At 40.2% G+C, this 24,178-nt stretch overlaps 1 protein-coding gene across 3 annotated transcripts in view; it reads right to left on the bottom strand.

The window, feature by feature from the left end:
• Positions 1 to 211: 211 nt before the first annotated feature.
• WAPL (WAPL cohesin release factor) overlaps positions 212 to 24,178 on the bottom strand; it is a 135,654-nt gene continuing 111,687 nt past the window's right edge. For all 3 annotated transcript variants that reach the window (XM_075934835.2, XM_075934834.2, XM_075934833.2), the window contains exons 10-19: positions 19,852 to 19,963; positions 17,311 to 17,408; positions 16,836 to 16,912; positions 15,631 to 15,806; positions 15,180 to 15,295; positions 14,015 to 14,176; positions 6,042 to 6,249; positions 4,255 to 4,343; positions 3,043 to 3,138; positions 212 to 2,636 (exon numbers count right to left, since the gene is read on the bottom strand). In XM_075934835.2, the coding sequence (XP_075790950.1) occupies positions 2,571 to 2,636; positions 3,043 to 3,138; positions 4,255 to 4,343; positions 6,042 to 6,249; positions 14,015 to 14,176; positions 15,180 to 15,295; positions 15,631 to 15,806; positions 16,836 to 16,912; positions 17,311 to 17,408; positions 19,852 to 19,963 (1,200 nt within the window). In that variant the 3' untranslated portion in view covers positions 212 to 2,570. The remainder of the gene's footprint in view (positions 2,637 to 3,042; positions 3,139 to 4,254; positions 4,344 to 6,041; positions 6,250 to 14,014; positions 14,177 to 15,179; positions 15,296 to 15,630; positions 15,807 to 16,835; positions 16,913 to 17,310; positions 17,409 to 19,851; positions 19,964 to 24,178) is intronic.

Genomic DNA, 24,178 nt, shown 5'->3' with positions numbered 1-24,178 from the left:
TCTTCAGAGCACTTTGATCCCTGCGGGTTGGATACAAATCAGCTAGGACTTTCAACAGAATGCTGGTATTTCACATGCCAATGCAGGTGGAACACTAACATCAGGCTTCACCATCAACATTCATTTTTGATGGTTCACCTGATAGAGCCCTTCTCCTTTTGCAATTTCTGATGGAGAAAATATGCTTTATTACATGTTAAAAGACAACATGTGTATTGAAAGTAGCAATTTTATTTGAGTTAAAATTATTTACAAAAACCCAAAGACATACTTCATGAAACTGGTACAAACTATTTTTCCTGCCATTGGTTTTTGCTCCAAAGATCACAGCTGAGAAATACTGTATAAAATAAAAATAGGATTGGATTCAGAAAAGTACTCTACTGTTCTAATTCCCAATTGAGAGTATTTACACAAATATTTACAATGGAAAAAGTTACTTTAAAACTTTAATTTGCAAGTTGGCCTCAGGTACCCTTTAATGCAGAGTTATTTGAGGTTTTAACACACAAAAATGCACTGCAGTTCACAGGGTGATTTCTCCCCCCACCCTCAAAAAATCTATTAGTCAGTGTTTGACAATTATTTCAAAAATTGTTAAACACTGAGGTAAATGAATTTCCATTCAAACTATTACCAGTGTAACAGAGAAACGTACTTCTCCATTTTTTTTGGATTACATCTATATTATCTCTTGCCATCTGTCCACAGGAACTTAACTGTTTAATCTTTTTTAATTCTAACTATAAATGAAAACCCATTAATTTAAAATTAGAAGATGAAATGGGCAAAACATAACCAGTAAAATTCATCCTTCCAGAAATCGTTTACATATTTCATTTTACTAAGATTCTCTTTATATACCGAGATTTTTACCCAAAGAGAAAAGAAAACACAACTTCAAAATCCCTTCTAAGTTACACTGGTACACTACATTTTTAGAAGGTGAGAGAGAAAATGCAAAAAGTTATGACCAACATAAGATTTTTGCCTCTAATCAGTTACTTCCTTACAGAATTCCCAACAATCTGCATTATCAAAAATAGGAAGACATAGAAGGCAGCCACTGTATGTAAAAAAACTTTACAGCTGGCACTGATACAAAAGCACGAGTTTGTAACTTTATACATGAAAATAACACAAGATCTAAAAGCCGGTTAGATTTCCTGTTATTTCCCCCTCATTATACATAGAGCTAATATTTTTATGGCTTCAAGTTTTACAAGTTCAGTGGAGTAACATGATGTAATTACCTCTACAGGTATTTTTAAAATGTCGATGATGCAGGACTCCAAAGAGTCTGCAAATATTCAAGACCAGCATAATAAAAATAATTACCAATTTTGTTGGTCTGAATAATGAGTGCAAGAAAAAACACTAATATTTAAAAAAAAATCTAGATGTATTTTCTGGGATTTTTTGTTCCACTAAAGTCTTCACACACAATGCTTTGTGAACTAGACCTCTGCCTGAACAAAATCTTAGCTATATCAGCATTTTAAGGCTTTGTGTTGTATGCATTTAACTTTGCCATACTACAGAAGAATGAAATAGAAAGATTATGTCAGCTGGAAACATTAATCCCCATTGGTGTTTTAGCTTCTTTACTGAGTTGCCCCCTAAAACATCCAAATTCTTTGTACTGAGTATTATAAAATATATCTTAAATGCTCCCTTGTAACAAATCAAAACAGCATTCCAAAGTTTTTGCTTAGTATGAAGTGTAAACTACCCTGGGCTTGAACATTATTTCACTATGTCCTTTAACAGGGCACAACTCTTTACAGTTACTGCATTTTTTGATGATATACCCTTAAACTGCATGGTGTATTGATGTTTTTGTATGTCTTTTAGAATTATGAAGTGTTATGGCCTCTCTCAGCCTACAGTACATGGGCCACGACAGTTTTAGAACTGAGAAGTAGTTCAACCACCTAATTTCAATCAAAACAGTATAAAAATATAAACAATCCAATCCTTGCCTCTTTGGATTCCAATAATTTTAAATATAGACAGTAGTTAAAATCACCAAAGTATTTAAAAATTTATATTTTATGATTTTGGAATAATCACATAACAAAAAAGCAAGAGCAAATTAAACTCAAATAGGAGCGATACTGCTGTCCAGAACTTCTTTATTAGAACATTTGTTTGATACCTCAGTAGCTAAGCTGCCTTGCACCTGGCTGGCATGAAACAGTGGCTCAACAGTAAACAGCAGTTGCACTATCAGCAGCAAGTTTTTCCCCTTTAAACTTGTCATGAACGAAGCAAGAAAAAAGAAAGGGAGGGTAAACCCTGCCAAAATATTTAAATACTGCACTGCATCAATTCTATATTTATTTTCTTCAGAACCTTTTCCCCTCATTTTTGATAGTTGCAGATTGATGTAGTAACTGTCTTTTAGAAAATGCTGAATGCATGCTTAAGAGACCAGGTAGCCTTAAAAATCTGAACACGAATGACACAGATGAATGGTCTTGGTGTATCTTCAAGGACTTCTTTCATGATTTCTTTCTTTGTCTAAGGGTAGCTCCAGCATTAGAGTGCCTGCAGCGGAAGTTAAGTATCTAGCAATGTTCCAAGTATTCAATCACCCTAGAGATAGATTTCTGGCCTGTTGTTCCAACAGCACACTGAAAACAAGTAACAGAAAAAAATAAGAAAGTAACAAAAGCATTTATGACACTACAAAAATCTCAAAAAGCTATGCATATTTTAGAATACACATTTTAGAGAGACAATATGTGTACTTTAGGCTGTGGTTCTGAAATATTTTCCATTGACTAGTCACATTCAAAAGGGGAACAAGGAAGTAGTTTCCTTTCCATTTACTAGCAAAATGAAGGGTTGGCAAATGGACATTCTGTATTAAAAATCAAGATATCAGCTTGTGCTCTCCCCTCTCTTCCCAGAGAGGGAGCTCACTAGCAGCTTTTATCAATATTAATATCATCTCAAGTGTAAGATAAAAAATTAAAGAGCAGTTTAAAGTACAAAAACTAACTACATCTGGCAATCTTTAAAATATGCGCTACTTACAGTAAGATTCATGAAACTGAGAAATTTTTTGAGCATTTCAGTCATTATTGAGAAGTCCCCTTCAGGTAAGTATTCCCTCACAGTAGTCACATTGATCTGAGGAAGTCAAACATTTCTTTTAAATGATGAAATATTTTTCAAGCACTGAAACATTATAGGTCTTGATATGTGATGTTGTAACACTTCTGCCCCCCACCCCTCCATCCTCAGTTTTATTGCTGCAGTTCCTACACTTGAAGTCTTTCAACTTCATATAATCTCCCCCCTACTGGCAGTGAATTCCCAAGGATGACTTTTCACGGCCAAGCCCTCTAGCCAACAGCAACTGCTACAGGTTTGTTCATGTTTATATAAAACTGATTTGATTTAATATGTTTTATTTATTTTACAGATATATATAGATATAGATATAGATATAAAAATAAAAAACATTAAAACAAATCAGTCTGACTATCCAGGATTTTTGAAAACTAGACAGAAAAAAGCATTCTACTGACAGGGTGAGAACTAACTATCTTTTGCCATGGAATAATATTTCTATTCCTGAAAGACTGAGTGATACTTGTCACTGCTCCAGAATGGATTATTACATAATAAATCAGCAAGAAGCTGCACAACAGTGCTCTTCAGATCCTATCTAAATTCAGTATACAGCCTGTCAATTCTGATACCTAATCAGAGTCACCCACTTTTCTGGAAAAAAACCCAACACAAAACAAAACCTGACATCTGAGCATATGCAGTACTAAGTTTTTATTTATATATATATAACTCTGAATTCCTAAATTTAAAATTTCAGCTCTGAAGAATGTTTCCCAATCTGATAGACATTCAGAGAGAGCTCTTCAGAGAATGTGGGCATATTCAAATATGGCTCTCTAAAAATCACTGGCACAAATGAAATTCCTTGAACTATGAAGAAATATGAAACTCCTATGGAAGCTATTAAAACACTGAGTTTTAAAAAAAAAAATCTCTTCACTAGTATCCTTCCAATTGTAATTACTGCACCTAATATAAGTAAATGACGACTGGTTTAGAATGGAATACTTCCACAAACCTTGCTTGAGCTATATATGCACCAGAATGACCCTCCAATGTAGTCAACTTATACAAAATCCTAGCTCAACAAAATCACTTCATTACTGCAAGTGGCTACTTTAATGAACATTTAGAACCATTTTAGAATGAATCATTGACTCATTTCCTTACTGGACTCTCCTGGCAGAGACAGCCCAGAAGCAATGCTGTGTACGAGGCCACAATGCAATCTTCCATGTGCTTCCCAGCATGTTGAAGGGCTGCAAAATAAGGAGAAATTGCTTACACGGTATATACTTTTTAGGAAGCAAGTTTCTTTCATACCTAGAATTTATATACAACTTGTTCAGTGCCATTTCAAAGGATTACATTACTGTAGAACAAATGTAAATTCCCTCCACAGCCAAGGTATCTCAGATAACTCTACAAAATACAATGTATACTTAAACATGACAGCCATTAAATATCAAGCAATCTCACACATGGCCCTGGATACCAGAACTAATTACAAGAGGAAATATTGGCCCAACCATCAGGATTATTCACTAAGCTCTCTAAACATCTTTATTATAAACTTTATAATACAAGGAAGGCGCACACATACAATAAAAAACAGGACTATGCAGCACTTTAAAGACTAACAAGATGGTTTATTAGGTGATGAGCTTTCGTGGGCCAGACCCACTTCCTCAGATCAAATTGTGGAAGAAAATCTGATCTGAGGAAGTGGGTCTGGCCCACGAAAGCTCATCACCTAATAAACCATCTTGTTAGTTTTAAAGTGCTGCATGGTCCTGTCTTTTGTTTCATCTAGACCAGACTAACACAGCTAGATCTCTATTACTACATACAATAAAAGAAATACATGTGAAAGTGGAAGGAGATACCATCTTTCCTTCAGTTAATTGACATATCTGTTTTTTTCCCATATATTTTCTTTAATATAATTATTATGCTATCTTCCAGCTAGTGACCTGAAAGGACTGTTGGGCATACCCTTTGACCAAGCACTAGAAGACAGAACTACAAATGGGGGAAAAGGGGGAGGAAGAGGATAGAGAAAGTGTAAGTAATGAGATAGGGAAGATGAACAGAGGGAAGATGAACAGAGTGGAGCAGACAAGAGAGACAGGAAATCTGTGAGGGGAAGGAATAAGATGGGTGGGGGATGATGAAGGTCTTCATTCTCCAGAGATGGAGCGGGTGCTTGGCCACCTGGCCCTAGAGATTGCCAGGAACTCTGGTGTCATTCCCCAAGTTGGAGGCACTAGGCCTTGAAACATTTCCATACACAATTTTCTGGTTCACCTGCAAGTGGATGGGAATTTGGGGGGAGAGGTAAGGACTGTCTGCTATGAGATGCAGGGAAAAAAGTGGCTAGGGATGGGGAGAGTCAGAGGGATGCAGAAATACTATGGGAACAGAAGGGAATCAAGAAAAAAGAGAAATGGGGATGCACGATAGTGGAAGAGAAATAAACATGGGACCTAAAGATTAAAGAGGTCAGAAGAAAAGTAAACGGAGTCAGAAAACCAAAAAGAAAAGTGAATAGGGGAAATGAGAGGCAAGAGAAAGACTAAATAAAAGGAAATAGGAAAGAGTGAAGGTGGGCAAATGGCCACCAGAATATTATGTAGGAAACATTACAGTATTAAAATGTCCAAGAAACAAAGGCTTTAGAAAAGAATCTGAATTGAGATCAGGACTCTGCCAAGTGAAAAAGGTATTATTGTTTCCTTCCCTCCCCACAGAACACAGTAACTGAATGCTTTTGTTCAAATTTTTCAGACGTTTCACGTATGGGTAGACACCAACCTGTCAGCCCAAGGTGTGATACATCACTGGAAAATGGAGATTAGAATGGAAACTCTTATGCAATCTTCACTAGAGGCACAACTGTACTGCAATCACACAGCTCTTCCCCACCCCCTTCAGCTGACTGAAACCAACTGATATACCTTTATTAAGGTCAAGTTCTTCTTCATCCTCTTCCTTCTTATCTTTCTCTTCAGTATTATCTGACTTTTCTGTGGAGACCCATTGAATCTCTCCACTTGTCTCTTGCCATTCTCCACTCTTATCATGCTGTGCAGTAGGAGCTTCTTTGATCAACTCATCTGTCTGGCTCTCTGCCAGCTGTGCTGCTCGTTCACGCTCAAGAAACAGCTGGTAGGAAAATTTGAGGAGACATTCAGTTCTGGGTCAAGCCCTAAACAGTATGTTTATATTTTGAGCTGTCATTTCCCCTTCGCATGTATACCCCTTTCCAATGGTTTTATTCCTCATTATTAGTGTTATTAATGACATTGGAGGACAGTATTAGAATTCAAAACACACAGAAGTAGCCATATTACACAAGATGAAATTCAACAAGAACAAAATGCAAAGTTAGCACTTAGCAAGGAAAATTCGATTACACAAATACAAATTGGGAAATGACTGCTTAGCAAGGAATCGTGCAGAGGATGATCTGGATAGGATACTGTATCAAACTAAATATGGGTCAACAATCCAATGCTGTTCCAAAAAAACAAACATCACTCTGGGATGTATTAGAAGTATTGTAAGTAACTCTCCCACTCATAAAGCCTCAAAGGAGAAACAGTGTCTGGGCACCAGGCCTAGAAAATATATCCTACCAGGAATTTGAGGAAGTGGGTTTTGCCCATGAAAGCTCATGATATTATATACATTTTTGGGGTATTTACGGTGCTAGAGGACTTTTTTTTTTGTTTTTAAAGAGAAAAAAATTGGATTGGTTTGTTTAGAACCAAGAAAAGAAGAAGATAAAGGGGAACATACCAGTCTTCAAATTAATAAAGGATGTTACAAAGAGGATGACAAACTGAGGACAGGAAAAGTAGTAATGGGTTTAAATTGTAGCACGGGAGATTCAAGTTCTACATTAGGACAACCTTCCTAACTGTAAGAGTAATTTAAGCATTGAAACAAAATGACTGGAGGTTTTTAAGAACAGGTTAGAGAGGTTCGACAAGGACAAATGCTGAGTCCTACACTTGGGACAGAAGAATCCCAAGCAGCGCTACAGGCTGAGGACTGACTGGCTGAGCAGCAGTTGTGCATAAAAGGACCTGGATGAGAAGCTGGATATGAGTCAACAGTGTGACCTTGTAGCCAAGAAGGCTAATAGCATTTTAGGGTGCATTAGGAGGAGCATTGCCAGCAGATCTAGAGAAGTGATTATACCACTTTATTTGGCACTGGTGAGGCCCCGTCTGGAATATTGCATCTAGTTCTGGGGCCCCACTATAGAAAGGATGAGGATGCACTGGAGAAGGTCCAGCGGAGGGCAACAAAAATGATTAGGGGGCTGGAGCACACAACCAACATGGAGAGGCTGAGGGATCTGGGCTTGTTTAGTCTGCAGAAGAGAAGGGGAATTTGATAGCAGCCTTCAATCTCCTGAAAGGGGGTTCCAAAGAGGATGGGGAGAAGCTGTTCTCAGCAGTGACAGATGACAGAATGAGGAGCAATGGTATCAAGTTACAGTGGGGGAGGTCTAGGTTGGATATTAGGAAAAACTATTTCCCTAGGAGGGCGGTGAAACACTGGAATGGGTTACCTAGGGAGCTGGTGGAATCTCCATCCTTAAAAACCTCTAAGTCCCGGCTTGACAAAGCCCTGGCTAGATGATTAATTGGGGTTGGTTCTGCTATGGGCAGGGGGCTGGACTCAATGACCCCCTGAGGTCTCTTCCAGCCCTAGGAGTCTATGATTCTGAGACATGTCAGGTGTGATCTACATAATACTCAGTCCTGCCTCTGTGCAGGGGCTTGCACTAAATGACCTGCTGAGGTTCCCTTCAAGTCCCACATTTCTATAATCATTATCCTTTTTAAAAAAGATTACACACATTCATGATAAATAAGGGTGGAATGCCTCATGATAAAGATCAAAGGCAATTCAATTCACCATTCTGAAGGATAAAAATATAAGTTAACATGTAAATTGAGTCAGAAACCCTTTCCTGAATAATAAATACAATTTTTTCTTTGAGACACTAGAATACTTAAATTGCACTTTTCATTTGTAAAATGATCAAGTTGATATTAGTCTTACAGAAATCTCTGCATTTGACTTTTTTCTGTTTTCACCTTTCCTTTTACTCCCTACAAATTTATCTTTTCCCCATAAGCTCTATTTTTTGTTTTCCTAATTCCTGTTGGAATTTATTTTATAAGAGTTTGTTGCCCTTCCCCTAGATTGCTCCAGCTCTCCCAAATTTTAGAGGGGGGGGGGAAAGGAGACTCCAAGATTTTGGAAAGTGGTTGAGTGCCGCATTTTTCCAGGATATTAATGAAGGAGATGCGGGTTCTGAGATGGAGGTTGGGTGCAGACAGAAGCTTAGGGTGAGTGACGTGGATGCAGAGGGAGAACAGGATCTACGAAGGAGTGTGGGTGAAGGAAGCAGTTGTGACCAAGGGCAGAGGACTGGGGTGCAGGATTTTGGGATGTAACTTAGTCTAGGAAAGACTTATGATCTGGGGAAGGAGATTGGGGTGCCAGATCTGGGAGAGGGTATGGGTGCAGGAGGAGGCAGAAGGTTGGGGAGAGCAGAGGGTTGGGGAAGGGAGTGCCAGATACCAGCTGGGGTGCAAGAGGCAGACACTGGCTGGAGGCTGCTCGCTCATTCGGTTCTGAGCGTAAGAGGCGGGGGGGAGGGAAGGGGGATGAGGGAGGGAGGGAGAAGGCTTCCTACACTGTCCCTGCTCCCAGCAAAATTCTTGGCTCCTGTTGGCTGGAAACAGAGATTGGCCAATGGCAACTAAGAGATTTTGCTGGGGGGAGCAGGAACAGCAAGCTTTCTAAAACCTGAACTGATCTCTGCCTGAGGGTTCTGGCCAGATCTGGTGGCTTGGCGGGCCAGATCTGGTCTGCTGGCAGCCTCTTGCCCACCTCTGGTCTAGATCACCTTTTTGATTAGCCCTTTGAAAAGAAGTGTACATTTATACATTGTTCTTTTCTATTACTCTGTGTTGTACTTGGAGAATGGATGTCTGTTGTATCTGTAGAATAGTGATAGAAATGTAGCCGTGTTAGTCTGGGGTAGTTGAAGCAAAATGCAGGACAATGTAGCACTTTAAAGACTAACAAGATGGTTTATTAGATGATGAGCTTTCGTAGGCCAGACCCACTTCCTCAGATCAAATAGTGGAAGAAAGTAGTCACAACCATATATACCAAAGGATACAATTAAAAAAAATGAACAAATATGAAAAGGACAAGTCACATTGCAGAAGAGGAGGGGGTTGGGGGGGGGGGGGGGGGAAGAGGAAGGAAGGTAAGTGTCTGTGAATTGATGATATTAGAGGTAGGGAGAGTGGGATGTTTGTGAGTTAATGGTATTAGAGGTGATAATTGGGGAAACTATCTTGGTAATGGGTGAGATAGTTCAAATGTTTGTTAAGTCCTTGTTGGAAAGTGTCGAATTTTAACATGAATGACAGTTCAGAGGATTCCCTTTCAAGTGCAGATGTAAAAGGTCTTTGTAGCAGAATGCAGGTGGCTAAGTCATTGAGAGTGTCTCCTTTCTGGTTAAAATGTCAAGAAACTGTTTTCTCTTTGTGATCTTGTCTGATGTCTGTTTTGTGGGCATTAATCCTTTGGCAGAGGTGTCTGAGATGTTTGTCCAATGTACATAGCAGACGGACACTTTCGGCACATGATAGCGTAGATTATATTTCTGGATGTGCAGGAGTATGTGTTCTTGATCTTATAACTCACTTGGTTAGGTCCAATAATGGTATCAGCAGAATGAATATGTGGACAAAGCTGGCAACGGGGTTTGTTGCAAGGGAAGGTACCAGGGGTGGTATTAATGTGGTATGTCCTGTGGTGGTTGGTAAGAATCATCTTGAGGTTAGGTGGTTGTCTATAGGAGACTATGGGTCTGTCTCCCAGAGCCTCTTTGAATATGGTATCCTGTTCCAATATAGGCTGTAGTTTATTGATAATGTGTTGGACAGGTTTAAGTTGGGGGTTGTAGGTGATGACAAGTGGTGTTCTATTGTTGGTTTTCTTGGGTCTGTCTTGAAGTAGATGGTTTCTAGGTATTCGTCTGGCTCTTTCAATTTGCTTTTTTACTTCTCTGGGTGGGTAGTTGAGATTTATAAATGCTTGGTAGAGATCCTGAAGCTTCTGGTCTCTGTCAGTGGGATTAGAGCAGATGCGGTTGTATCGAAGGGCTTGGCTATAGACGATGGATCGTGTGGTGTGTTCTGGATGGGAGCTGGATGCATGTAGGTAACTGTATGAGTCGGTGGGTTTTCTGTAGAGAGTGGTGTCTAATTTTCCATTGTTGATTTGTATGGTGGTGTCCAGGAAGTGGATCTCTCGTGTAGAATGGTCCAGGCTGAGGTTGATGGTGGGGTGTAGGTAGTTGAAATCTCTGTGGAATATTTCCAGTGTTTCTTGGCCATGCGTCCAGATCATAAAGATGTCATTGATGTACCGTAGGTAGAGGAGGGGTGAAAGGGGACGGGAGTTGAGGAAACGTTGTTCTAGGTCAGCCATAAAGATTTTAGCATACTGTGGGGCCATGCGTGTACCCATGGCTGTGCCGCTGATCTGGAGGTATAAGTTGTTCTCAAACTGGAAATAATTGTGGGTGAGAACAAAGTTACATCAGGTCTGCTATCAGGTTGGCAGTAGTGTCCTCTGGACATTATTGGACCTAACCAAGTGAGTTATAAGATCAAGAACACATTCCTGCGCATCCAGAAATATAATCTACGCTATCATGTGCCGAAAGTGTCCGTCTGCTATGTACATTGGACAAACATCTCAGACACTTCGCCAAAGGATTAATGCCCACAAAACAGATATCAGACAAGATCACAAAGAGAAAACAGTTTCTTGACATTTTAACCAGAAAGGACACTCTCTCAATGACTTAACCACCTGCATTCTGCTACAAAGACCTTTTACATCTGCACTTGAAAGGGAATCCTCTGAACTGTCATTCATGTTAAAATTCGACACTTTCCAACAAGGACTTAAACATTTGAACTATCTCACCCATTACCAAGATAGTTTCCCCAATTATCACCTCTAATACCATTAACTCACAAACATCCCACTCTCCCTACCTCTAATATCATCAATTCACAGACACTTACCTTCCTTCCTCGCCCCCCTCCCTGCATCCCCCTCCTGTTCTGCAATGCGATTTGTCCTTTTCATATTTGTTCATTTTTTTAAATTGTATCCTTTGGTATATATGGTTGTGACTACTTTCTTCCACTATTTGATCTGAGGAAGTGGGTCTGGCCCACGAAAGCTCATCATCTAATAAACCATCTTGTTAGTCTTTAAAGTGCTACATTGTCCTGCATGTTGTATCTGTAGTATGCCCATACAAACAAAATTGTGACTTCAATTTCATAACTGGGAAAACAGCAAAAATCTGAAAGTGACCCCCAAATTATTGAGACATATACCTGATTTTGTTTGGGTACTGAGTTTTTAGAAACCAACTGGAACTGAAGTTGCTAGATGGGTATTAATTCACATCTTTCGTTACTTTAGAGGAGGAAGTCTAAAGACATTTATTTCAGATTGAGTGACTACACAGCTGAAGTAAGAGTATCAATACACAAACTAGTGCTGAAATAACTAAAAAAAGAATGAAAAAAATCATTTAACTATTTCAGCTTCAGACTGTCTGATAAACAGCTACCGAGCCTGCTTCACTATGGAATAACTTTTCATGGTTTTTTTGTTTTTATGACAGTCAATTTAATACTTGGGAGTAATCTGCACATCTTGCGACACTGACACTAATGTTCTGAAGTTGTTGTGATGAATGCTATATATTGATAAATATATTAAGTACATTTTTTAAAAAAAATTCAATAAAGATGTAATTTTGAAAAGCCATTCTTGGAAGGGGGCATGCAAGATAGAAGTAGCTTGTTATATTTTACTAGAAGTACAGTGGGTTTAAACAAAGCTAGAAATAAATTGGAAACAAAATAGCTTTAGTGTGAAAAAAGGCTTTTTATGTCAGAAATAATAGTACTACTGTCCTTTATATGGGAAACAGCTTCTGCAACAGAGGGAGAAGCAGCAGAAAAAAGAAAACACTGTAACTAGATAGAAAACGGCTACCTATCTTTGGTAACTATTGTTCTTTGAGATGTGGTGTTCGTGTTCATTCCAACAGGCATGTGCACGTGCACAATCTTTGGAAAAAAATGTTCTTAGCAATACCTGTTGGGTCAGCTGTGAAGTCCCTTCATTGTGTGATATGTAAGACACTGCCAACCAGGGTTCCCTCTAAGCTGCGTGCTTGCATGAGCACACAGTAAAGATTTTCACCCTGTAGACCAGAACTGCACAGCTGTGTGGTAGTAGCAGGAAGCTGCTGGGGCGGCAAGTCTCCATGATTGAACTGAGGTAATGGCCACCAAGAAGGCCACCTTCCAGGAGAAGCAGGATAAGGGGCAAGTTGCTAGGGGCTTGAACCAGATTCCCACAAGCTTAGAATAATAGGTTCAGGTCGCACTGGGAAACTGGGTCTTTGACCTGGGGACATAGCTTGTCGAAACCTGTGAGGAAGCACCACACAGTTTCCAAAGACGGATCTACTGCCATCCCCTAGGTACAACATTGAGATAGCCGAAGACCCTGATGGACAAGATGTCCAACCCCTAATGCTATAAGTGCAGGGAGTATCAAGCATAATGGAAATATGGGCTTGCTGCAGGAGGACGTCTTGTTGAATGGGCCAAATAGAGAAATGCTTTCACTTAGCCAAATACATGGCCTGACCAGAAGTCTGGTCTATTCAACAAGGCATCCAGCCGCAGCAAACCCCTATTCCCATTATTCTTGGCTACCTTCTGCACCTGTAGCATTAGGCAGTATGAGGCCAACCTCATGGATCAAGTCCAAGCACTGCTACTTGAGATGAGTCAACCACAGAGATTCCCCACCATGAAGTCAAGGGACACCATGCTGGGGTACTGTAGGCGACCATGGTGCTGGGTGATAGATCCAGGAGCAGAGGTAATGCCAGCCACCTGTCCACTGACAGGTTCAGTTGAGTGGAGAACCATTGCTGCCTGGGCCTTGTACTTTTGGACCTTGAAGAGAACCGTGTGTATGAGAAGAAAGGGAGGGAAGGCATAGAAGAGATGGCTCTACTAGGACAGGTGAAATGCAAAGGACCGTTGACTGTGATTCCAGAAGAAATAGAACAGGTAGCACTTCTGGTTGATCCTTGTTTTCAAAGAAGTCCGCATAGGGATGACACCCCCCTCCCCCGCAGAAGACAGACAAGGCGATGCCCGCTCTGAACAACCATTCATGAGTGCTGAATGAGTTGAGGCTGTCTTAGCTGTTCTGCACCCCGGCAGATATGATGCTTGCAAGTGGATGTGGTGGGATATATAGAAGTACCACAGGAGAAGGGCTTTTTGGCACAGGGGAGAGGAGCAAGCACCACCCTGCCTATATAAAACATAGCTGCGTTAGTGCCCATCAGAACTGAGAAGCACCGACCCTGAAGCCAGGCAAAACGCAATGCCTGCAGCTCCCTGACATTGATGTGCAGTGAGAGTTCAGACAGGGATCATAGTCTCTGTCCTGAGTGCGCACGGTGTGTCTCCACCCTGCCTCTGAAGCACCTGTGATGAGGACGACGGGTACCGCTACAGGAAAAATTCTTTGACAATCACGCACCTACCACACACACCTCTCTATTGGAATGCATACGAGAAATCATTCAAAGAACAAGTGAAAGCTGGGGGCAAAAAACACAGTAGGTTGAGCATTTTGTAATGTTTATAGGAAAAAAAACTTTGATGTGACACTGCCACTTAACTTACGTTTCCTCCATGAAAAAATCATAATCAAATAACTTCAATATTACATTAAAAACTGTTTTGTGACTAAAGCTGCTACTTACCTGTACTAAAGCATGAACAGCATCAATTTGACCAGCTATCTTTATGCTATCATCCCCTTCTCCTGAACAGAATGAATCAAAAGAACAGGTCGTTTCCATATTGACAAGACAGTGCCTATTCCGAGCACTATACTCTACCAGGTTGATCAGCAGACCCAAGCCCTGGAAGAATCAAACAGTACATATAATGAAGAGAAATGGAATCCAAATAAAATAATCTTATTTGTCAAATTCACTGTAATACATTTATACTTTATCTGTGTGGTGCTCACAAAGGTGTGCGTACTCCTTTATCAAATGGTCCGATGGACAGAAAACAGCCACATTTTAAAAAAATTGTTAAGTTTCTACATCCACATTTAGGTGCAAGAGGCCAGATTTTTAAAGCATCTCTCAGCACTTTTGAAGCTCTGTTCCCTTATTTATAATAGAAATTTAGTAGCCTAACTTTTGGCTCACTTGTTTTTAAAAACTTAGACTGTGCATTTTACTTTTTTTTTTTTAAATACCACACATATTTACTTGAATACTGTCAAAAGAGAGGCAAAATAGATTCCTCAAACAAAGGTTGTCCAAAATTGACCACATATTTATAAACTGAAATGGACATTGAAACGAGACAGTAATTTTCTTTGAAAGTTAGTCTAAGCTGTTGACTTATGCCACATTAAATAGCTATGGATTGCTTCAAAGTTTTGGTACGGCAGGACTCCCATTTCATACTAAATTCTCATTTTGCATTGCCAAACATCTGTTTGTAAATAAGTTCGTAGGCATTCTATGTGCACACAAAGCTTTAACAAAACTTAAAAGTTGTTCAACTGTAGCCATATAATGGGCACCTTAAAAAACCTTCTAAGATGCCAACTTTATTCCTTCAAATGAAGTGCTGGTTACCCCTAATGTGTGAGAGATTTGGGTAACATTTAGGTGTCAAATCTTTACATCATTAAACAGGGTTTCCTCAAACCGTACACAGGAATGCTCCCATTAACTTCAAATGTGACATTTTCTTGTATAAAAATTCAGTAAAAACTTTAATATGTCCCTCAACGAAAAACTGAAGTAGTTCAATTTCCACAGAACTGCGGCAAACACATTATTTATATTAATAAAACAAAGGGTTTGTTTAAAATTAGCCTTAGTTCAAAGAATATTATCTTACCAACACCCGAATATCAAATCTCTGTTCTTGAGGTAGGAACTTTGGAACCTGAAGCACGCAATTCATAGCTGTGCCTATCAGACCATCTTGTTCACCCGTTTTTGTGCTGCCCCACTCTGGGGTGGGGGGGGGGGGAGAAGAGAAGGGGGAGGAGGAGGGAATAAAAAATAATGTGGTCAAGCTTCTAAATTAGTAAACAACTTTTGAACATCATGCAAACATTGAAACAAATCTTTTCTAAAATCCAATTAGTGTCCTTTGTCAAACATGCTTCTCTTGTTAACTGTCTACTTCCCAGTCCCCATCCAATTTCTGGTGACAAGCACTGGTTCTTGTATTACTAAGATCCAGCATACGTGAGCAAAACACTGTAGAATTTAGGAGGTTGGTAGGAATGGCCTACCTTATACTGTTTGATATGCAAAGTGCCAGCTATGGAAAGATCCCTTACCATTATCATTTGTTAAGTTGAGCAAGACACCAATGATGGCCCTCATACAATCTTCCACTGCTTTACCCACATGATTAGTTACATTCTGGTGAGGCAAAGGTTTGCTGTCTGATAAACAGATGCTGTCTTCAGCACGGTTATATCGCTGAATCAGTTCCTCACAATGCTGTAATGCTCTGAAGATGCAAAATGCAGAGAAAATGTAATAAAGTAACTCACATAGTGTTAGGGCATTTTATCTTTCATTATATGTGCATGATGAAGAAAATGATATAAATGTGATGTCTATGCAAAATGTGTTCTATATTTTCTATAACATTAACTACCTCCAGTTTGATTCTTTACTTCATTAGATGAAGTTTCTGTTGGCAGAACAGAAAATTTCAGGGATTTCATAGAGTTATAGATAAAATTGGGAAATTAAAGTGGGGAACCAGGACCTAAAAATCATGAACATCCAAAGCTCTTAAGCAACATACTACATATCTTGAGTACTTAGAAAAAATGTGTTATCTGATTAACCTGCCAACCACGTTTGCGATTCTAAATCGAAATAGGCTGCCATTGGTTAGTTAGGATCTCAACACAGTTCTATCTGCTTTGCACCCTCAGATTGTATCCCTTTCGTTTCACTCAAAGTAGTAACTCACCAGTTGAAAATTCCTCCAACTAAACAGATAGAAAAGTGTAGAGAACAACAGGATTCCAAAATGCCAACTCTGAGCTGGCATGTGGTACCCTTTGGAACATAGCCTGCCTCTCTCACTGATGTCAGACCATACACAGCTTGCAAATCAGATAACCAGCAATTGCTTCCTAATGGGCCATACCTTATATGACCAGAAAAATTTGTGATACAGACAGCAATTTGGCATATAATATTTACTACTTTTCTTATGAAGGCAAATAGTAACTATATACTAGTTTTATTCTAAACTAGTATATGAATTAATAGTACGGCAATAGATGTTTTTAAAAGTTGTTAACTTTAGCCTTCCCCTTCAATTTCCCACCATTGTGAACACTAGTGTAGAGAGCGCACTGCAGACAATGTTTTGCCTATATTCACTTTACTATGACCATTTCAGTTCCACAGGGTATAGCAATACTCAAATTCTAGGGGAATAAGTATACTGTGTAAACTTGACCTGTGTATATTTCTGCCATATGTTCAAGAATGCCTGAAATATTTTATGAGAACTTACTTAGCTGATGAGACTATGAGCTGTGAGTCTTTGTATGCTATCAAGTAGCTTTGATTCTCTGGGTTATGAACAGTCACCTAAAAAGTAAAACCATTGTATCAGAACTAACCTTTTGTTGGAAGGGAGAAAGAACAGTGAACACATAATATTGCTCCTCTTTACTCATCACTTTATCTCATCAATATTTAAAAAAAAATTCATAATACTGAAATTGGCACTCATTGGAACTCATTTTCCATGTGCATTTTCACTTTTTTTGTGACAGTATTTTCCTAAGCTTTTACCTTGTACATGGCCCCACAAGCCACAACAGAATGCCCATCTCAGGTCCTACAGAACCCCACCATCTCATACTGCTGACCAATTTTCATACAAATCCATTTCTGGTATCAAACAGCATCTCTGTGCCATAATGCAACAGAAAAAAATTAAGCCACTATCCCATTAGGAAGAAAATATATCTACTCATACTTACACTTTCTAAGACCCGTAAACATCTTTCTGCTCCCCATAATGAAGCAACCAATTTCTCTTCATTTTCATCACTGCTTAGGTGATCCACACATTCTTTGACTAAGCAGTAAAGAGAGCAGCATTAAAGAGGTCCTTCTGAAACCTGTACTTTTCAAGGCATACACTGCAACTGTAGCAACAGCAATTCATCCAATACTTCTTCAGCCCTACTTGTCACACTTACCAAAGTTACTTTATTTAAAGGAGTGAGATGATCATAAAAATCAATCACGGGCAACCCCCAAATTACAAACATCTACACGTACAAACAAAAGCTCGCTTGTAACCTTGGGCAATCAGCGCAATTAATGGCGAGCTCTGCGAGTATTGCCTAGAGAACTCCAGAAGAGTAGGGGGCGGCTGCACAACAGTGGTACTTTGAAGGCAAAAGGGTCCCCTGCTCCTCCAGTGTCATCCAGCCATACTTGCACTGCTCACTGTCTATCGGTGAACAGGTGATGGATGTAGTCTGTGGGGAAGGGGGAGTGGTTGGGGGATGAAGGTTCCTGCAACCAGTGCTGAGCCCATGGAGATATGGGGAGATATGGGAGATGGGGTTGACCACAGGAGCTGCCACAGACTCTGCAGGAGGGAGACAGGGGATACCCACAAGTCCCCTTCAGAGCCTCCACCTACCTCCTCATGCTCCTCTAATTAAACCTGCCTTTCCTCCGACACCATCATGCAAGGTTAAATAAAAAAATTCTACTTTTTTTCCATTGCAAATATACAGTATTTCAGCTACATTATGGGTTACATAGGCTTTTGTGGGCTAGCCTGGAAACCTAAACACCATTCACAACATTGTTTCTATTCCACGGGAAAACATGTTTGAATTCCAAACCACCAACTTACAATGAACTTTTGGAACAACCCATTTGTAAGTTGGGGACTTCCTGTAATATTTCAAAAAGTGTTGTATTTCTCCTAGTAAATTCTTTTTAAAGAAGCACTGAGCATAGTCTCATACATTTGGCACAAAACAACAGCTGCCAAAGAACCCAAAACCTTCCTCAAGCCCAAACTCTGAAGTGAATTAAGACTCCATCATACTGGTATTTGAAAGTTGGAAAACAAATAAGTTTGTCATGAGGAGAGAAACAAATCAAGTTTATTTTTCTATTGACCAAGAAGAGATTCTTCAGCAAACTACTAAGGCAGAGAACTGTAGATTATTCAGCACATTTTATACTATTAAAGAAGCAGATAGCTAATGCTGTAGAACAGAAGTAAAATCAAAGAAATATATAAGGAATTGGCAAACTTGCCTCTCCAAGCCCTCAGCACCAGCTCATTACTTTGTTTTCTCTTACTCAATTTCAACAGCTAGCTTTCCATAAGTCATTAATACTTGTTGTAACAGAGACCTTCTTCCCAAAGTTTCACCGTACTTCAAAAAGTGCACCTACAAGTATCTTAAGAGTTCAAACTCATGTCTTCTTCTAGGGATGATAAATTTTGATTAGTCAGCTAATCGAGCAGTCCATAGAATTTCTATCAGACTACTCGATTAGTCAATAAGGAGGGGCGCTCTCTGTCCTGCTGCCCCTCTCCATTTGAAATGTACAAAAGCCTGAACATTTCAATGGGAGAGAGGCAGCAGGAACCCACACCAGTGGGGACCAAAGCAGTCTCCACTGGCGTGGGTTCCTCTCTGCACCTCTTCCTTTGAAATGTACATGAGCTGAAGCTGACTCTTGTACATTTCGAAGGGAAAGGAGCAGCAGTCAGGACCAGTCCAACCAGGACAGTTTCAATCCCCACTCCCACATTTTCCCCACTGCCCTCTGCCTCCTCTGCCCCCCTGCGGAGACAGTGCTGGGGCAGGAACCAGTTTTTAAGCTAATTCTCCCTAGCACTGGCTCTTGCTCCCCTCCCTTGCTGCCTCTATCAGTGTGTCAGTTGGGAGAGTGGGGGGGGGGGGGGAGGGGGGAAGAAGGAAGGAAGGAAGGAAGCAACTAGTAGAGTTCCTACTAGAGTACCCAACAAGCATTTGCTTATCAGGTAGTTGACTAGTCGCTTACATCCCCATCTTCTTCAAGAGTTAGCTTTCTGTGGGGTGTCTTAGAAAGAAAGTGTGTCCGGAATAAGATACTGTGTTTTAGAAGGGGTTATCACTGGTGTTCTGTAAAGTAATAGAATTCCAATATCTATTCATATTATACAAGTAACACAACCACTCAAAACCCAAACTCCTAAGTTACCACACTGGTATCCTATTATCCATCTGAAGTAATAACACACGTGCATTATCAATTTAGAATTGAATCTGTTTTCAATACAACATGCTAAACTTTAACGGTGCATTACATTTTTCTCAACATTTTGATGTGGGATTTAAGTTCTGATAGCTTATGTATAAGATACACATTTTTCTTTTCTCTTACTATGATAACTGAAATTCAGAAAAGCTAACCAATTAATAGAAAAATCTTCCCATCATAAATCGCCATCTAATTCGTTTATACTTTTCAATGAGTCAAATGAAATGTATTCAATATACCTTTATCTACAATATGATCAAGACCACCTAGAAGTCGTAGCTCTTCTTTAAACCAGTCTCCTGCTCGTTTTGAGGTGAGAGACAATAGCGTCTCCATTGCCAAATGCCCAGTCTGAAAAAGTCAGAATCTAAAATTAGTAAAGTAATTCCATCACCAACAGCCTCTTAGTACATAAAAATATCTTACAAAAATAACCTTAAGGCCTTTAGAATGTGCAATAATTCTGAATCCAGGAATTAAAAAGAAATAAATAGTTTATCCACGGGAATCATTTAATTAGTGAATCACAAATTGACAAGCATTACAGATGTCTAGCCTATCAGAATCAATCAATACAGTATCAGCTAGAGATGCACAGAGTGAATCCTCCAATTCAAAGTCTATACTTCAGTATTTTGGGGTACTTCGGAGTTATGGCTACTGTCAAAATAAGTTATTTCAGTGTTTAAATAAAAAAACTCCATAAACTCATTGGAGTTTAAATTCCCACGACGTAACTGAACAAAAAAATTATCTTCATGTATGACAGCCACCAGAGGGAGCTAGTGAAACTGAGAAGGGTTTAAGACTCGGAGGGGCAGCCTGGACTACAAGCCTTTGCACGTTCATTTTTAGATTTCTCCATTTTGCCAGTAATTTAAGAGAGTCAAACTGTCTCCTTTCATTTGCACTTCCTGTTATCTAACACCTAACTGAGGAAGAAAATGGCTAAAATCAGATAGACTGCAAAAAATAAGCAAAGCCACAAAATACTGCTTCTCTATCTGCCAGATAGATTAGGTTTCCTCTTGTTGCTGAAAACATTTTAATTTTACACCTGCCAAGGACAGGGTGTTAATTAGCAGGACAACAAACTCTAAGTGGGGAAAACCCTTCCAGTATTTAAAATATTTTCCACATTTAAAAATAAAAAAAAATGCTTTGGATACACCAGACTACAAACATTGAAAAGTTTGAGGATTACCACTACACCTCAATCCTATGTTAAAAAGTTTAGATAAAAACCATTAAGTTTTACCAAATAAATAAAATACTCCTTGCTATGTTTTAGGAAAACATTTAGATTTTATTTTGATGATCGCTTTAGTAAGGCTAAAGCCAATGCAGCAACCATGAACAGTAAACAAAGACAAGCTAAATCTCTTGCACAGAAAGCCACATAGAACTGGCAAACAAATGCTAAAAATCACATCATATGCTAAAGAATACAGGTAAATCAAACCTTAGGCCATATGCAAATCTAGTCATTTTATATCTACCACAAATACAACAAGTAAAAGAGCAGGATGTCAAAAGAAACTGTTTTAGTCGAGATTATTAAAGACCACGCTACTTCTAGGCTTCATGCTTGAGCTCCAGCCTGAGCCACAAGCACTGTTTAGGCAGCTATGGAATTGATGGAGAGATACAGCTAGGGGCCTTTCATTATGGAAGGATCTGGGGCCACACGGGGTATTGTTTTGCACAGCATTTTGAAGCAGCAGAGTGAGCCTGGTTATCCCACGTCTGTCAACCCAGTTGGGAGACTTGGACTCCTACGGGCTCCAAAACACTGCCAAACTCCAGACACTTCCATAAAAACCAGTATTCCTGAAGTGTTGCTCTTCCAAGAAGAGGGAAAGATAGAAGGCTACTGTAAATATGCAAAATCATCCTTTAAAAAACCCCCACAACTGTTACAGGCAAATATAGGAGGCCCCTGAGATGCGACCCGCCCAAGTTCTGACCCCCTGCGCTTACAACCATTTTTGTAAGTGTGGAAGCAGCCAGAAATCCCCAACTTACGTCCTCAGCCTGCATTTACGACGGCGCACTGTGCCTATCGTAAATTAGGGTTTGAGTTACGACGCCCCTAACTTGCGACATTTCCCCAGGAACCGATCATATTCCAAGTCAGGACCTCCTGTAAATGTCCTTTCTTCTTTGATATAGCCTCCATATATTCTCAATTGTGAGAAGTTAGTTAGCAATATAATATTTTCCAGACCACAACAAATGCAGAGGAATACCATGTAAAATTCTGAACAGATTTTCAGATTGCACTCCTGGAGATTGCTATAAGGGAAGTGTTTCAGAGACATGTTATCCATGTTCCCTTTGCCCTAAATGAATGGGCTCCAAGTAGTAATGGTGCCTGAAACATGGCATCACATAGTCCGTGCAAAATCAAATCCATTTTATTAGCTCTTAAATGGAAATTACACTCCTCGTTGCAGACTGCAAAGGCTATTTCCTAAATACCTTAGGCCTATATAATGAGAACTCAAAGACAACTCAGTATCTAAAATGAGGCATTGGGAAGGTGAAACAGGACATTAAAAGGCTAGTTTAGTCAAAATTTGCACTATTTTGAATAACATTTATGTCAATCAAGTCAACCTCCTTGATTAACAGAACAGACATGGAACACCATCAATTTACAGCTAGACATTTCAGGACTGGATGTGTTCTTGGAACAATTTGTTTGGCATTAATGGCATTAAGGTTGTTAGTTTAGCTGTGAACTAAGCAGCCAAGTTAAAACAAAAAGCAACCTCAAATTCAGCCTCATTTGGGGAATATCTGAAGACCAGAAAATTCTTAGGTCCATAACTATGTGCTATAAAAGGCTAACTGGAAATGCCAACTATGTTGCATTATGTCATCAAACTCCTTAGCTGTATGTAGCAGCCATGCAGAGTCTTTTCCTTGAAACAATTCAACTCCTTTCACCAACATGTCTTCTAATGCCAATTTAGCAATTTGTTCCAAAACTGAAAGCTTGAGAAAAATGAGTAGAAGAATGAACCCCCCCCACAAAAAACCCCAAACAACCCCCCCTCCCCCCCCCAAGCTAATGGAAAAGGCACCTCAACCAAGGTATCTTTTCTTTTATCTTGGTGTTAAATGAAACATTAATGTAATCTGGAGACTGTTGCTAACCGCTGAAGATGTTATGTCAAGAGGTAAAGCCTCTAAAACTTCAATTCACAAATTTAAAAAACCCGATTTTTAATAAAGTATCAGACTGATAAAAATCATTGTAAAATTCAAAATAGAAAAAATTAAGGCACTCAGGAAAGTGCATTACATAATGCAACACTAAGGAAAGACTCACATTACACTACATTAATGTTTGTTACACTGAAATACAGGCTGTATCTGTTATACCATCTAGTGGTAACATACTATCAGTTCTATTCTTTCAGTTCAGACCTGTGGTCCAGCTAGTCCAAAATCCAAGTCAGTGTATCTGCATTTCCTTTAAACATAAGTTTTTGAAAGGTTTATAATCTATTCATTCTTATTTCTGAGAGGATGAAACTAGCAGGAGAAGTCTCACCCCAGCAGCTTTAAACTTAAAAAACAAAAAAACACGGGACCAAACAGTTTGTCCAGTTGTAAGAGCCACAAAAAATTTAAGCAAGGTAGTACAGTAAACTTCCGGTAATCCAGCACCTTTAGGATCCAGGGGGTGCCGGATTATCACATATGCCGGACTATTGGAAGGGTGGGCTATGAGGGGTCTGGGGTGGGGTGGGGGGATGCCACCCCAGACCCCTCATAGCCCCCCCTTCCGATAGTCCGGCTCTACCCCAGGCGTCCCTGATTCAGCCGTTGCTGGTCAGTTTCAGCAGTGGCTGAATCAGGGACGCCTGCAGCAGAGCAGCTGGAGTGCTCCTCGGCACTACTGCACCAATCCGGCAGCACCCCAGCTGCTCTGCCCCAGGTGTCCCCAAGTCAGCTGCTGCTGAAACTGATCAGCAGCTGACTCCAGGAAGCCTGAGGCAGAGATGCTGTGCCCCGGCTTCCTGGAGTCGGCCGCTGGTCAGTTTCAACAGCAGCTGAATCGGGATGCCTGGGACAGAGCAGCTGGGGCGCTGCCGGGTTGGTCCCCAGCTGCTCTGTCCCAGGTGTACCCAAGTCAGCTGCTGCTGAAACTGATCAGGGGCTGATTCCAGGAAGCCGGGGAAGAGCAGCTCTGCCTCAGGCTTCCTGGAGTCAGCCGCTGGTCAGTTTCAGCAGCGGCTGAATCGGGGACAGCTGGGGTGCTGCCAGGTTGGTCCCACAGCCCCGAGGGGCAGTGCTATGGGACCTACCCGGCAGCACTTCAGCTGCTCTGCCCCTGGCTTCCCCGATTCAGCCACTGGTCAGTTTTAGCAGCAGCTGAATCAGGGAAGCTGGAGGCAGAGCAGCTCCAATGGTCTGGCTGCCCGGAGCACTTCCGGGTTCCTGATGGTGCCGGACCATCAGAATTTGTATCTGTACCGGGGTTCTCAAATTTCATTGCACCACAACCCCCTTCTAACAACAACAATTACTACATGACCCCAGGAGTGGCGACTA

This window comes from Pelodiscus sinensis, chromosome 8 (genome assembly GCF_052426305.1).
Source record: "Pelodiscus sinensis isolate ZL-2025 chromosome 8, ASM5242630v1, whole genome shotgun sequence".
In the NCBI taxonomy this organism is placed as follows: Eukaryota; Metazoa; Chordata; order Testudines; family Trionychidae; genus Pelodiscus; species Pelodiscus sinensis.
This window is presented reverse-complemented; position numbering and strand designations above follow the sequence as displayed.